The sequence below is a fragment of the Rhinolophus sinicus genome, chromosome 15, assembly GCF_057876585.1.
Source record: "Rhinolophus sinicus isolate RSI-liver-muscle chromosome 15, RSI-T2T, whole genome shotgun sequence".
NCBI classification, from domain to species: domain Eukaryota; kingdom Metazoa; phylum Chordata; class Mammalia; order Chiroptera; family Rhinolophidae; genus Rhinolophus; species Rhinolophus sinicus.
In genome coordinates, this window is record NC_142515.1 from 104,417,135 (window position 1) to 104,433,552 (window position 16,418).

The window sequence follows — 16,418 nt, forward strand, 5'->3', positions numbered from 1 at the left end:
CATGAGTAAAGTAACATAGAAGGACACTCTCTCACTTGGGAAGTTTGTCTTTATCACTGAAAAGAAGTAGTATATCCTGGGTTGCAAAGCTTTTTCTTTAAATAAATTTTATCGGGGAATATTGAGGAACAGTGTGTTTCTCTAGGGCCCAAGTTGTCCTTCAATCCAGTTGTGGAGGGCGCAGCTCAGCTCCACGTCCAGTCGCTGTTTTCAATCTTTAGTTGCAGGATCCCATGCGGGAATTGAACCATCAACCTTGGTGTTGAGAGCTCTCACTCTAACCAACTGAGCCATCCGGCTGCCCCTCTGGCAGCTCAGTGGCAGCTCCTTGTCTTCAATCTAGTTGTGGAGGGCATAGCTCACTGGCCTATGTGGGAATCGAACTGGCAACCCTGTTGTTCAGAGCTCATGCTCTAACCAACTAAGCCATCCGGCCGCCCCAACATAGCTTTGTTTATTAAAAAATGTAGTTAAAATATCTTAAGATTTTTGAAATGGACGATGTCAAACATATATAAAAAGTGGTGAGAACAGTATTATTGATCCCCATTTGCCCTCCTTCAACATTTATCAATTCATGGTCAGTCTTGTTTCTTTCATACACCCACGCTGCTTCTATGCTGTCCCTTTCCCTTGGATTATTTTCAAGTAACACAGACATCATATTTCATCTATAAATAGTTTTGTATCTCCAAAATAAGCATACCTACAAGAATCAATATAACCATAATATCATAGTTAAAAATTAATACTTTCTTAATATGAACTATCTAGTCAGTTTGTTTGTCTTAGTTGTTTATCTCAAAGTCTATTTTAATCTTTAGGCTCTGGCACTTGTGCATGTTCTCACTCCCTGTCTCTCTCTCTCTCTCTCTCTCTCTCTCTCTGTCTCTCTCTCTCTCTCTCGTTCTCTCTTACCCTATAATTTATTTTCTGTAGAAACTGGGTTGTTGCCTTGTATAATATTTTCTCAGTCTGGATTTTGCCGATTGGTACCATTTAATGTGTTAAGATGTGTTGGGAGTAAGTGGGTAACATAAAGGCGATGTATGAGGGATGGAGAATAGCAAGGATACTTTATAGGTGGCAGTATGTTCTTCCATCAGAAGGCACATTGTGTCTGGATCTCTTTTGGGGATGTTAGAAATCATTGGTGATTATTACCTACATATTTCATTAGGCATTAGAGAAGAATGATAACATAATTCCATCATTCCTTCATTTATTAGTCGGACTCCTTCTATAGAAAGAATCTTCCATTATCAACTATTTTGCTATTCAGAGATACAGTTTGTACAGGAAAGGCAGGTAAATGCTCCATTCTCTCCTGTTATTTACTAATTTTCAAAATAATGAATTGGTTTTCCCACTAATATCCAAAAATGACCAATGACTTTTTGTTGTTGTAGTTTTAATACCATTATGAACTCTTGGATTTAAACATAGTTGATGTGTTTTAATCCACTGTATTTATTACCCATATTAAAGCTTAAATGATCCCATCTTTGGTCTGTGGGGGCCTCTTCAGTTGGCTCTTGAGTCCTATTGACACAACGCTAACCCTCATAGACTGAGCTAGCTTTCGTGCTTTCTACAGGATGAGTATTCTGGTCTCATGCTGTGTATTTCCTGTCCGGTCCTAGACCTGAAATCAGTCATTTCTCCAAGGAACCTGACTCCCTACAGTGGAAAATGGTTTTTAAAGACCATATATTGAGCGTGTGATAGCCTTTTGTGTAAAAGGAGGAAGAAAAATAAACTATACGACAGTAAACAAAATATTGGTAGGGAAAAAAAAGAAACCAGTCTAAGGACACTTAAGGTGTCATGGGTGTTAAATATCGCCGGCGTATAAAAGAAGTCTGGATTTATTTTTCTGTGGTGAAAAAAAGTATGCACATACTAACATAGATATTTTCAATTACATTGAGTACAATTTTAGTGTATTTTAAAATTCCAAACAACATGAATGCCTTCTGATATTCCTGGGCAGTGAGCAGTGGCAAGTTAAAGTCTGTGATATTCTGACACCTTGTGGTGGTTTTTGGTTTCTGTCTGCAAAAATGAAAAAACAAAACAAAACAAAACCCCAAACCTATGTTCTAGATATCAAGATGTTCCTCATTCCTGATATTCTTCATTCCTGGGAAGTCACATTCCTGAGAAGTTGCCTGTTGGGGAGAGTTCAGCCTATGAACTTTTGCTTTCTTATTTATTTCAACCTTAAAACTGAGACTGATTTCTAAGACCAAAAAAATGGCTTTCAAATAGAATTCAATCACAAAGACGGATGTATGAACATCTATCCACTCAAAGCTTGGCAGTGTTTTCGTTCATTCCATTTCATTGGCATGGTCAGTCATCACACCAGTATCATTAGGTAGCTATCCTATTTCACAAGGAGAAAAACTAAGCTTAAGAAAACTAAGATTTTAAGTAATTTGCTCAAAAAATAGAAGCTAATAAGTGGCAGAGATTTTTATTTAGATCTAAGTACTCCAAAATCTTGTAGTCTTCCCAAATACCACTTGCTTCACCTTAAAGAATATAATAAGCATTTTTAACACTTTAACGAAAAAGTGATGATTTTTAAAATTTAAAGAAAACTTAATTGCTGAAAACTGATCAGACTGTATTTGGTTTGAATGAATAAAATGTGTTAGTACATCTTTCATAGCCTGTCAGGGAATTGCGGTCTAGATGTTTCTACCTAGATGGCAACTCTTGTTGCCATCACAGGAAAAATGAGTGATAATAGGAGTTCCCATTCATTGCTTACCCATAATGGACCTGGTAGAGAAAAAAAGAAAGTCATTTGCTTTGTGAGATTTTCTTTGTCCTTGTTACGGCTTTCTGAAGTGATAAGTCTATTATATTTGTGGTTGCTGAATTACACCAACTTCTGCCACATAGTCAAATCTATTCTTGTTAAATTTATTTACTGAAGGAATAGTGCATTATACAACACAGGAAGTGACCAGATAAAGAATAAATAAATGATCAATGCTCAGTTATATGAAATTCGGCCTAATCAATTGTAAAATCAGAATTTAGCTTAATTAATTTTAGAATTTAATTTCTTTCATACTTGGAGGAATTTTAGAATATTATAACATCACAACAACTCCAGCTTAAAAATTAACCTGGTGCTACCTGCCAAAAGAAATATTCAGAGTATTTGGCGGCTTTAAAATCTAATATGGGCATTTCTTCTGGTGTTGTTGGATCTGATTAGATACATATTTCTAATTGCACATTGTTTTCACAAACCTCTACACTCCTGTAGTCCAGGGCACATTTCCCTTGATCCACCTGTCCTCCCTAAATCTGCATTAAAGACGTTCACCATCTTTAATCTCCTTCTTTACCCCTCCAGGTCTTCAAAGTATAGATTTCTGATGATTCCATGATAAAGTTTTTCAAACAATGCTCTAGTAGCATGTAACATTCTACTTGGGAATCTTGTTTCTTTTTATACTTTAAAGTATTACAGAAATGTTTTTTGCCCTTTCCTGAATATTTATTGCTTGTTGGCACATACACTGATTTTGTTCTTCATTCATCATTCTAAATAATCTTGTGTTCTTATGACGTATTCAGATTAGGTTGGTGCAGAAGTAACTGAGGTTTAAAAGGTTAAAAATAATTGCAAAAGCCGCAATTATTTTTGCACCAACCTAATAGTTAGCCAAATTTGTATTGTTGAATGGTGTTGATGTTTGAGAACTTTCTTTCTCGGAGTTGATTATTATTATTATAATATGATGACGATCATGATATAAGACCCTAGAATATAAATGTTCTTCATCAGACTGTAAATGCTTTAAAACACCTACCTTTATAGGCAAGGTTGTTGTTACCCGCTTGCTAAATATGACAGTGGTTGTCACTATTTCACAGAGGCAGGAATACAACCCCAGGGTGAATGGGATTTGGTCAATAAACAGTTAGTGATACAGTCAGGACTGGAGTCCATATCTCTGGCTCAAGTGTTTCTTGGAACTTTCTTAGTTAAAAACAAACAGAGCCTTTCTTTTCCTTCAGGTTAAAATACTCCAAGCCACTGGATTGCCACAACATCTGTGCCATTTTGTATTCTGCAAATACAACTTCTGGGATCAACAGGAGCCAGTAGCTGTTGCACCTGAAGTGGATACCTCGTCCTCCCCTGTCAGCAAGGAACCCCAGTGCATGGTTGTCTTTGATCATTGCAATGTAAGTTTGTTTTCCAGACTTGGTCAACACTTAGTTATTCAGGTAAAAACAAAACAATGAAATGAACCTTATTTTGTTGAATAATTTGGTACCAATATATGTCTTGGATCAGAGTTTCTTAGAGTGGAACTGTAAAAAGTGTTGCCAATACATTGAATACGCTGAACTTAACACAGTGTTATATGTCCGTTATAGCTCAGGAAAGCTGGGGGGAAAAACTACAGTGTCAATGCATTTAATTCCTCCACAATAAGAAGTTAACTTTTGTGAGCGTGCGCACACATGCATACATATATATGTATACTCTTCTCCAAAAGGAATCATATTTTGTATTAGATTACTGAAGAAATTGTCATCTAAAAAGAAACTAATTCTTTAGAAATAGTGAAGATAGAAGAAAGACAAGAACTGACTTTATTGAGCACCTAATGCTCTGCTAAGCACTTTATGTTCCTCTTTCATTTGATCTGGACCTCAGTTGTGTTTGACGAGAGTGCTTTCTACCCGCAGAAGAAGCCAGTTCTGAGAGGTCAGTTTGCCCAGGTCTAGTGACTAGCAGAGCCTGGACCGTCAGATTTTTAGATTCAGTCTTCCACTGTGGCACAGTTTTAGAGCTTTATCCTAATTATTGCAAAGTACTTTCTTATATTTATCTTGTAAAGATGGACAGATTGGGAGAATTTTTAAAAATTAGGTGACTTTTTTTTTTTTGCACTGATGATCGTTATTTATTTCCTTTCTCTGTTTTGGAGATAGCTTCCTAAAAACTGAGAAACACTCTGCTACCTTATTGCATGTAATAACTTTTATATCAGCACATACTAGATCATTGTTGTAATTCATAATATAATTATTTATACTTTTAAAAATAGCTTTCAAAATATTGCTAACACAATAGAATACAATGCTGGTTTTTCACAATAGATTTCCAAGGTGAAACATTTTTTAAAAGTCAGAGTTACAGTTATTTTTAAAGGAAAGACCCTTGGGCCACCTGAGTTTTCATTATGGGTGTAGTATAACAGTTCTGTTCTATAACTAAAACATTATTTTTTATTTCTCCTCTCCATGATGCAGTAAGTATGTGATGTTGGGTGTAAGTATTCACAAGGTTACCAGAAAGTATTTCCTCTTCTGTAATTATTTTCTTTTAGGAGTTTTCTGTTAACATCACTGAAGACTTTATAGAGCACCTTTCGGAAGGGGCGTTAGCAATTGAAATATATGGCCATAAGATGACCGATCCTGATCCTAGGAAGAACCCAGCCCTATGGGATTTGGGGATTATCCAAGCAAAAACACGCAGTCTTCGGGACAGGTGAACTTTAAATATCCATCTGATTCCATTTACAGTTTTTGCTTCTGTACATGTGATTACAATGTTTAGATTTTTAAATAACTACTTTGAAATAGATTTGTAATTAGACCTTCTTGAATAAAAAAAAAAGGACTCATTTCTTGTTCTGCTATTAAGTTTGTTTAACTTTGCTTTTAATTGTAGTTACTAATATGTACGTGTATATTACCGATTGAACTATAGATCATTCTGTTGAGCTATTCTGTTTGGAGGTCATTATCATTGTTAATTCTCGTGTAGGAGCCTAGGCTGCTTGTATTTAAATAGAAATGTATGATTTTCCAAGAATTTCAACTATTTCCTAGATGGAGTGAAGTCACCAGGAAAATGGAATTCTGGGTTCAGATCTTGGAACAGAACGAGAATGGTGAATACTGCCCTGTAGAAGTAATTTCTGCAAAGGATGTACCAACAGGAGGAATCTTCCAACTCCGGCAGGTAATAAAATTGTGAATGTTGGCATTTTGAATGTTAACATTAAATTCTTTGGCACCATAAAGTGTAATGTTGGGTTCCTTTTAGCAGAAATGTCAGTGATAATGAAATCTAGATTGGCCAAGTCCATTTCCTGTGTTAAAATCATCTCCTGACTTCATCTGTGTTTTCCTTCATGTGTGTATTTCTATTTATAATATTTTTAAACTAGCTTTTGTTAGTAGGTTTGTAGTTAGTAGGTTAGTAGTAAGTAAGAAAAAGATAAATGTTAAAGAACAACTTAGAATTGAATTGTACGAAATAAAACAAACATATCAAGCAGCATTAGAATATTTATAAAGACAAGGAGAAGCAATGTGACGTGGTAGAAAGAACAAGCCTCCAGAGTCTGACATGCTGGGGTTCAGCTCTGGCTCCCCTGTGGCCTAGTTGTACATCTGTGTGCAGGCCCGGTAACCTCTCAGAACCTTTCTCAGGTAGAAATTGCAGGTGATGATTGTACCAGCTTCTATGGATTAGTGTGAGGATTGGAGATACTGCACATGAAGTACAGAAGCTTGGTATGTAGGAGATGAGAAGGGTTTTTTCTTCCTGATGCCAACCAATTCTCTGATTCTCTGCAGACACCATCTGGGTGTCCTATGAGTGCCATCTCTGCAGATGAGACTTCCAAGTATTGGATTCCCAGGTTACCCATTTCTATCTGACTTGGCTGCAAAGTCGGGGGTTCCCACAGCTCTCCTCCTCAGGTTCAATAATTTGCTAGAATGACTCACAAAACTCAGGAAAGCCTTTTACTTACTGGTACCAGTTTATCATAAAGGGTACAACTCAGGAACAGCCAAATGGAAGAGATGCATGGGGCACGGTATGGGGAGGAGGGACGAGGAGCTCCCGTGTCCTCTCTGGTACGCCACCCTCCCAGCACTTGGAGATGTTCACCAAGCAGGAAGCTCTCTAAGACCCATTGTTCGTAGGTTTTTGTGGATGCTCCATTATGTAGGCATGACTGATGACAGCATTGGCCAATGGCGATACTCAGTCTCCAGCCCCCCTCTCTCCCTGTGAGGTGGGCTGAACGTTCCAGTTCTAATCAAGGCTGGGTCTTTCTGATGACCAGCCCCTCCTGAAGCTGTCTGAGGGCCTGCCAAGAGTCGCCAAGTTAAAAGTCACATCATTTAAAGATGTGCCTATAACTTTTATCACTCAAGAAATTCCAAGAGTTTTAGGAGCTCTCTGCCAGGAATTGAGGACAAAGACGAAATATATTTTTATGATACCACAGGAGGTGTTAAATAAATTCAGCTAGGTGGATATGAATACCTTCCAGAAATCAATACAGCAGGGAAATATGTGAGAATTGTCACTTAACCCCAGGCAGATTGTAATCTGGAGTGTCTGTGCTGCCAACTAAAGAGGAGAGAGAATATCTTAATAGAATTTACATGGTAGACATGGAAATACTTTTTTTGGCTCTACTTTAGTGGAATATTGCATCCTATGATAGTTTCCATACTTCAGAATAATAGTAAAATATTAGAATAGCTCTAGAAAATGAATGTTGAAATCATTCAAAGCAAAATATGAGAAAAGATTAAAGGAAAAATAAAGTTTGCTGAAATATTTAAGTTCCTGAATGTTTTAGTAGGAGGAAGGTGATAAGCACTTATTCTCTGACCCCAGCAAATGAATTTTAGCAAATTCATTCATGCATGGTCAAGGAACTAAAAGCAAAAGGAAATTAGTTTAAATTATAGCATGAGATATACACATAGAATAGGATTCTTAAGTGTGTGAAGAATCTTTTTCTGAACATCCTTTAAAACTATGTATATCTTCTTTGGATCCCTTAGAAATTCATCTGGAAGGTAAGACCAGTTAATTTTCTTTGATTTAGTGTGAATCAAATATTTAAGTATTTATCATACTTCTGACAACCTTTACTACAAATTGGGTTTCAGTATTTCTACTTCTGGGTATTTATCTGAAGAAACGCAAAACACTACTTTGAAAATAAATATGCATCCGTATGTTCATTGCAACATTATTCACAATAGCCAAGATATGGAAGCAACCTACGTGACCATCCATAGATGAATGGATAAAGAAGTACTACATTTATACAATGCGATATTACTCATCCATAAGAAAGAATGACATCTTGTCATCTGCAACATGGGTGGACCTAGAGGGTATTTACACTAAGTGAAATAAGAAAGACAAATACCGTATGATTTCACTTATATGTGGAATCTAAAAGAGAAAATAAAACAAACAGACTCATACAGAGAACATTTTGATGGTTGCCAGATGGGCGGGGGGTTAGGGGGATAGGTGAAAAAGGGGAAGGGATTAAGAAGTTCAAAGTGGTCGTTACAGATAGTCACGGGGATGTAAAGTACAGCATAGGGAATATAGTCAATAATATAATAATTATGTATAGTGTCAGATGGGTACTAGATTTATCGCGGTGATTACTTCGTAAGTTATATGAATGTCTAATCACTATGCAGTACACCTGAAACTAATATAATACTGTATATCAATTAATTGAAAACTTAATAAAAATTTAAAATAAATGCAGACATGCAAAAAAAAATATATTGAGTTTATCAGGAAAGGCTTTTTTGAAGGATGTGCATCTTCACCTGGATGCTGATAAGAATCACACAAAGGCTAGAAAAGGTTTTCACACCGAAATGGCAAGACTAAAGAATAAAGATACTTGGAGTTAGGTAAATTTAGATAGAAAGTAACGTGTAGGAAGAGCTGGAACGCAGTAACAGGAGAGGTTAGAGAAGCATAGAGGGCCTAAAATGGTAGGTTCATTGAATTCAGTGTCTTTCAAACTTGGAACCTGTTGTTCTTGAACAGGAAAAGTGACAGAGGAAAAACTGATTAGGTTAATTAACCATATGAAATTTCTGGTTTTGTAGTTAAAAAAAGGTCAAGTATCAGCAGCTAAAGAATGTTCAATATAATGGTTTAAGTACACTATTCAAGGCATTTTTCTATGGGACGTTAAACCATTCTTGGATCTTTTCCCTCCTTTTTTCCTTCTTATCTTGAATCCTCCCCAGAGTGTATGTATTTCATACATTTAAAATACGCTACTTTCTGTCCTAAGTAAATAAACAAAAGGTAGCTAGCTAAAAGTGACTAAACTATTTTAGACAATTAAAATGTTTTCTTAGGTACTTGTTCCACAAAACATCTGATGCATAGATAGTGCTTGGAAAATATTAAAAGACATCTGTAGCTCATCTTTTCAAATCTAGCTTGATGGGGATCAATCATTGCCTAATTGATTTTTCTGATAATGCCAAGCTCTTGGGATTCAAAATCTGATGGCAGAGGAGAATAGTAATAGACTTGAAATTGTATATTCAAATTCTGTTTTATGTTTCTAGACTTTATATAAACCAGCTTTGAAGTCAGTAATTTGGGAAAACTGGGAATTTTGAAAAATAGATTTAATTCTAAATATACAAAGTCACACAGTAATTATCCTGAAAATGTGCCTAATAAGGAATAGGTTCTCTCTGGTTGAGTCTTCATTTTGCAGCTTGATTTAAAATTATTTTATTTTGTGATTAGAGCAGTGAATCCAGGATAGTAGTAATTATTTCTACTCTGATTGCTTATTTTTTAAAAGTAGATCATACTATATATGCTGGGTTTGGAAATCTCTTTTTTAAAAAAGTATAGTTAACATTTGTATAGTTAACATAAAAAAGTCTATTTAACTTAAAATATTATGTATATTTTTCTACAGCCATATTTTAATGACTATGTAATATTTTATTATATATACCATAAGCAGTTACAGTATTATACATATAATTTGTAACTAGTTTTTTATTCTTTACATTGCTTTAAGATTCTTTATGTACATATATGATTATTTACTTAGACAAGAATCCTAGAAAGTTGAATTGCAAGGGAAACTTATATTTCTTAAGGCAACTTGCTCTGCAGAGAGCTTTATCAGTTTATATTCCTACCAACAGTGTATGTAATTGCCTGTTTCATAAACTTTGGGCAATATTGGAAATTTCCTTTTTAAAAGGTAATTGCTAGCTTAGTAAGTGAAAATAAATGCTTATTTTAATTTGTATTTATTTGATTATTAGTAAGTTGACCATTTTTTATTGTCTACCTATTTGCGTTTCTTTTGTTAGAATGTTTTCCTTTAATGTTTATTTTTATTGAAAAAATACGTAAATCATGTATTCTGTCTCTTTCTACGCCCTTCAAAGGTAATTTTTCCTGATTAGTTTTTCAATTTGTAGTTTACCACTTACCATTTAAAATACAGTGTCTCCAAGTTAAACGCTTTTCCCAGCATCAGCCTGTAGGGGTCTCTCTAAACCAAATTTTTGTGAATCAAACTGATTTTTAAAAACTCTTAAAATTGTCTGTGATATAGGGGCAGTCCCGGCGAGTCCAAGTGGAAGTGAAGTCGGTGCAGGAATCTGGGACTTTACCACTGATGGAAGAATGTATACTGTCTGTTGGCATTGGATGTGTGAAAGTTAGAGCGCTCAGATCCCCCAAGACCCATGACGCCTTCCATGTAAGTCTCTGTGCCTGCTAGGTTCTTGCTGAAAGACCCAACCAGACGCTGGAACCTGTCAGAAAACGGCCTTCCACTAATAGTTCTTTCAGTATTTCTTTTGTTTCCCATTGATGTCTTTTTTTTTTTTTTTTTAATTGTAGTGCATTTGCATAGAATCACTGCACCAAACTGTTGGTTTTGCCCTGGTACATGGAAGACTGAGGGTTAAAACATCTCGGTCTCCAGAAACTCCTCAGTGCCTGTTCATGATTAACCTCCATCACCCACCCCTCTGCAGAAACCCCCTGCTGGCTTGTAAAGACTATTTGCCAGCAGGTGTTTGATTTCCCCTGGGGAGTGGGACTATAAACCCAGCAGGGAAAGTATTGTACTCGTTCCCCGAAAAGGTCAAATGAGTGTTCTTCACTTTCCTATGAGAAGCTCAAGGTTTTTACTCCAACTTTCTGAAAACTATAAAACCAAGAGAGGGTGAGCTAGGTGGGAGAAAATATAAAGTATGGGAAGAGACTCAGATTGTTCAGCGTAGCCGGATTCATGGGTATTGTTTCGGTTCTGCATAATGTATTTTGTCTTGTAGGAGGAAGAGGAAGACATGGACAGCTACCAGGTAATGAAACACCTGTTAGCCTCATCAAATAAGCTTGATTAAAGTACTAAATTACCTGTTCGTGAGTCTTGCTATACTGTTACTTAATACTTATACAATTTTGATTCAAATATTGCTTTTTCTCAAATTAAAATAGAGTAGGGAACAATGAGTGTTTCATAGACTGTGAAAGTAACATCTGTTTAGTGTAGGAAATCATTTGTGACTGTTATCCTTTTCCAAACCTGGAGCTCCTCCCCGTCCAGGCTCCCTGCTTTTTCTGTCCTTGAGCGGAATCACCCACTCCTTTCCTTATAAGAGTTGTCTCCTACTGAGTGTCAGTCAAGCCACACCCCCTAGGTATTTTCCTTATTTGAAGCCAGGTCTTTCTTCCCCATTTCATGGAGTCACACAGGTTTTGTCCCCCCACCCCACCCCACCCTTCTTCCTAATCTGCAAGATTTTGTTTATGTCTGTTAAGGTTTATCTTGTTAGTCTTGTTAGGACTCTCAGAGCTCTTTGGATCCTGATTACGTCATCCAGTGTAGTCACTCTCCTGGTTTTGCATCATTCTAATTTGATAAAAATGTCTGCCTTCCTATAAGTCACTGATAAAAATATTGTATCGGAGAGGGTTAAATACAACGTCCTATGGCACAGCAATACAGACTTCTTTTAAGCTGACATTATTTCATTAATCACCGTTCCTTGGATGTGCTATTTCAGTCGTTTCTGATTTCATTCAAGTAGATTCATTGCACATTTCTCCATCTTGTCCGCAAGAATGTCATGAGCTATTTGGTTAAGTGCCTTAGAGAAATCCAGATACGCACCATTTCCGCAGCATTCCACTGAGCTACCCAGTCTTGTAACTCGATTACAAAAGGAAATGAGGTAAGACTGGTGCACAGTCAGGTGTTGACTGGAAGAGTGGTTCATCTCTGTGATGCCCCCCACCACCAAAACAAGGGAGAGAAGCATTTACATGCTGTTTGCAGAGACTAGTGAAACAGGTTGAAGGATGTAGTGAAGAATTCGAAGAATTCTTATGATGGCTTTAAGGGAAGACTTTGAAGATGATTGAGTAGTATTTGTGATTTTTATTCAGCAAAGAGACCTCCTAGAAGATCTTAGTTACCAGCTCTTGGCGTTCTGAGCCAATAGGAATAAAACTGATTCTGGGTATCAGACACCATCCTTTCAGAAACAGTAGTAGTCTAGAATGGTAATGCTTTAATTTCTGAGAGTTTCTGTCCTGCATAATGGTTGGAGTCAACTCATGGTGGTAATGAAGACATTAGTGGTATATAATACTTTGCATTTTCGAACCAGATTAAAGTAAGATAGAGCACGGTTTCAAAGATAGAGCACGGTTTATCTTGGCATTATACTGACTGTCATTTCCCTTGTCTTCTTCCAGGATCGGGATTTAGAGAGACTACGTAGAAAATGGCTAAATGCGTTAACAAAACGTCAGGAGTACTTAGATCAACAATTGCAAAAACTTGTCAGTAAACATGGTAGGAAAGCAAGTTGAATATTTCCTTTCCCCCTCGTCGGTGCATAATTAATTCCCATTTGCAGCCACATAAATTAGAAGTAGATGAACACATCAATAATGTGGATGGCAAGAGCATAGGAGTGTTTCTTATTTGTGTCATATCCTTTCAAAAGAACATTTATCTAGTTGTAATTGATGTCTTTGCCCTCCCAGCCCCCAACAAAGAAAGAGAATACACAAAGTAAATATTGTCCCTCAAAAATAACTTAAGGTAAGATGCTAACATTTCTTGTCCAAAAGCCCTTGAATCCTCTGACTCTGGAAGAAATCATTCATGTGCTCTTCTACGAACCAAGGATGGGCTCGCTGTAAACAGTGCACCAACCCCTCTAGCTTATAGTTACTTTTTCTTTGTGAAATTTTTTTTATCACTAATCGGGAAGTAGTAAGTTTCTAGTGAACTCTCATCAACCGATAACTGAAATATGGGCAAATCCTACCATTACAAAGGACAAAAAGTGTAAATAGCGAGGGGGATATCAATCTTTGTCCCTTATTTCTGATATTCTAGATAAGACAGAGGATGATGCTGACCGTGAGGCTCAACTCCTGGAGATGAGGTTGACTCTCACGGAGGAAAGGAACGCGGTCATGGTCCCCTCGGCCGGCAGTGGGATTCCAGGGGCCCCTGCAGAATGGTATGAAGTTGCCGTGTGTCTTCTGAAGTTCTAAATGCTCATTAAACAGACTGCTTTCTGTAGGAATTTTGCCTGTGCTTTAATGAAAGGAAGACTCGTTATAGCATGTGGGGAAAAAGTTGTTTGAATTAGAGGAAGTGTTAAATTATTTTCATGAGTCAGAATAACTATGACCTAAAACTGTTTTATTAAATAATATTGTTATTGGCTCAAGCAATTAAGATTTCTGAGAATCTAAATCAATATTTAGTACCAGTGCACTTAACATTTAAAAAAATAGTTAATATGTTAATTACTTGGGTCATTCCCTTAAAAGACTATTCGGTCATCATAAAATTGCATCTCCAGGAGTTTTAGGTTTTGGTGCTGGCTAAAACTATATTGTCAGCAAATGTTCTGTGCCACTTTATAGAAATTAAAAATAGTGAATTAAGCCATACGAGGCCCTTAGGTATATAATTTTATAAGAAAGTAACTTTAAACAAGGGGATTTCATTTATAAACAGGTATATGTGTCTTATAAGACTGAGTTCTAGTTTCAGGGCATATGATAATTATACATGAGTGCACCAGTGAAAAGGAGCAGCACTTACAGTCAAGTCTTTCTGGCATCTCTGATGTGAAATTATAGCAAATCCAATCGCAGAGCTATTATTGGCTTGAGCTGTAATAGTTCTGAATGTGTATTAAGGCTGTGTCACGAAGTACGTGCTGATGAGACAGTCCGCTTTATTTGAGATGCTATTTGTTCATTATGTTTTAGGACCCCAGTTCCTGGGATGGAAACACACATTCCTGTTATATTCCTTGACTTAAATGGTAAGTTAGGAGGTGCTTTCTGAAGGTTTACCTCTGACAAATTAGTGTCCAGATGATCCCTGGATTCTGACAAAGTATGCGGTTAGGCAGTTCTGTAAGCGTAAGAGTAGGAACCATTCCTTGTGTGCCAGAGGACTCTGATACTTGACAGAGAATGGATTTTCTGTAAGAATAATATTTTTATAACAGTAATAGGTATGTTTCATCGTGATGTGTTCTCATATTTCATTCTACAACCCGTACTGCTACGTGTATGCTTTGTTCTTTCAGCAGTTTGGGATGGTAGTCATGGTTTCCTGTGCTTAAAATAGTTCATTAATTAATCCATTTAGACATTCAATATTTTATATTTCGGGTGTACAGCATAGTGGTTAGAATATTTCCTTCCTTAATTTTAGGAAAAGACCTCTCTCTGGAAAGGACTAATAACTAGTGATTGCTTATGTAGCATGTTTTATTTTATCCGGTGTTTTCTTCGCACTGTTTAATAAATTTCTCACTTTTTCTGTGAGTTCTTATGCCATTTATCCCTATATCGCCTATTTTTAAAATAACTTGTCATTTTTTTTCTCTGACTTATCCCCCCTCATGTAAAATATTTTGGATGTGGCTACATTTTATGTATACTTTGTCTGAGGAGGGAAAATAAAAATGAAAAGGTAGATTAACAAGCTAAAAATAAGTTAAAAGTCAGCAGTTAAATTCCTAAAACATCTGCAGAAGAACTATACATTAAAAGTAACTATTCTAAATGGGCAAGATTAGATGTCTTCAGGGGTTTTCTTCCACCTAGCTGGATAGCTGGAAGTGAGTCATGCCTGAGGTATTTCGCATCTTGTACCACTTAGCTTATTGAGACACATGGAAGATTTTTATATATACACAGAGTTAGGGAATAATATTTAGCCACCATCTGTCTACCTGATGGGGTTGTAATATATTACCACTGCACCCTCTCCTTTGTTGTTCTCTTGACTTCTAGAGACTGAAGATGACTCTGAACTAGTCTTATGTTGGGTTCCTGGATAGGTGAGGGTGTGTGTGTGTGTCTGTGTCTGTGTGAGTGTGTGTGCCTGCTCACGCAAGAAGGTGGGAATGAATAAGCTTAAAGAAGACCTGTTAGTAAGAATATTCCTAGATATGATAAGGACCTTATTCAGTCTTTTGCCCATTCTTGGTCCACCCAACCCCATGTACCAGAAAAGATACTTTTGATGCCTGTTCACAAGCTTATGATAGATAGGTAGTTGGAAGAGCCAGGCTTGGAACTGAATAACCACAGCGCCATGGGACACCCCTCCAGTTTCTAGCTCATGGAGCCAATTGATTCGTGTGTTGAACTTAACTGTCAGATAATTGGAATCTCATTCTTGTTTCTCCAGATAGGGAATTTGGGTTATAATCCTATCATTAATATTTGTGGGCTGACTTGAATAACCTCTTGGGTATCTTGGCTTCAGTTGCTTTCCATGTAAAAATAAAGCATAAAGGTAGGAAATTGGATAAGATAATTTCTTGAGGCACTTTCCAGCTCTAAGATCCATGAACTGTTGAATGGTCATCATCTCTGTCACGTAAGATTTTAGAGCCAAAGTAAATGAAATTTGACGTAGAAGAATCTAATACTAAGCACATTGAAAATTAACTGGTAGGGATTATCCTTTAAAATGATCTCCATATTTAATGGAATGTCTTTGCTTTTAGCGGATGATTTCAGCTCTCAGGATAATATTGATGACCCGGAAGCTGGTGGGTGGGATGCTACCCTCACTGGGGAAGAAGAGGACGAGTTCTTTGAACTGCAAATTGTGAAACACTACGATGGAGAGGTAAATAAAGCATAGCTCAGGAGGACTGGATGAAAAGTAGTTTCTTTAACCTTCCCATGAGCCTTTTGAAACAGTTAGCAAGGTTGTCATTTCAGTGCTTAATTTCTCAAGAAAGATGAGTGAATACCTTTTATCATGACTTCCAGAAAGAATGGAACCACTTCCAGAAAGAGTGGACCATCAGATTACATCCCTTCAGCATTTCCCTTCCTCTCCTGGTAAAAGCTCATAGTTTAGGTCAGTGGAGGTCCAGGCTCTAGGGAGGAAGGTGCAGAGGGCACATGATAACCATGCGTGGGGTTTGCTCTGGGATTCTTCAGTAAAGACTTCTTAAGAGGGAAAAAAGAATAGATGAAGCCAGTGTGGCCAAATCTTGATAATGTTTGAATGTGAGTGATG

The 16,418-nt window shown here is 36.8% G+C and overlaps 1 protein-coding gene across 2 annotated transcripts in view; it reads left to right on the top strand.

The window, feature by feature from the left end:
- KIF13B (kinesin family member 13B) overlaps nucleotides 1-16,418 on the top strand; it is a 170,617-nt gene that overhangs the window by 98,978 nt on the left and 55,221 nt on the right. For both annotated transcript variants that reach the window (XM_074338346.2, XM_074338347.2), the window contains exons 22-30: nucleotides 4,045-4,215; nucleotides 5,370-5,533; nucleotides 5,878-6,010; nucleotides 10,437-10,583; nucleotides 11,164-11,193; nucleotides 12,593-12,692; nucleotides 13,245-13,371; nucleotides 14,135-14,190; nucleotides 15,895-16,019. In XM_074338346.2, coding sequence (XP_074194447.2) covers nucleotides 4,045-4,215; nucleotides 5,370-5,533; nucleotides 5,878-6,010; nucleotides 10,437-10,583; nucleotides 11,164-11,193; nucleotides 12,593-12,692; nucleotides 13,245-13,371; nucleotides 14,135-14,190; nucleotides 15,895-16,019 — 1,053 coding nt within the window. The remainder of the gene's footprint in view (nucleotides 1-4,044; nucleotides 4,216-5,369; nucleotides 5,534-5,877; nucleotides 6,011-10,436; nucleotides 10,584-11,163; nucleotides 11,194-12,592; nucleotides 12,693-13,244; nucleotides 13,372-14,134; nucleotides 14,191-15,894; nucleotides 16,020-16,418) is intronic.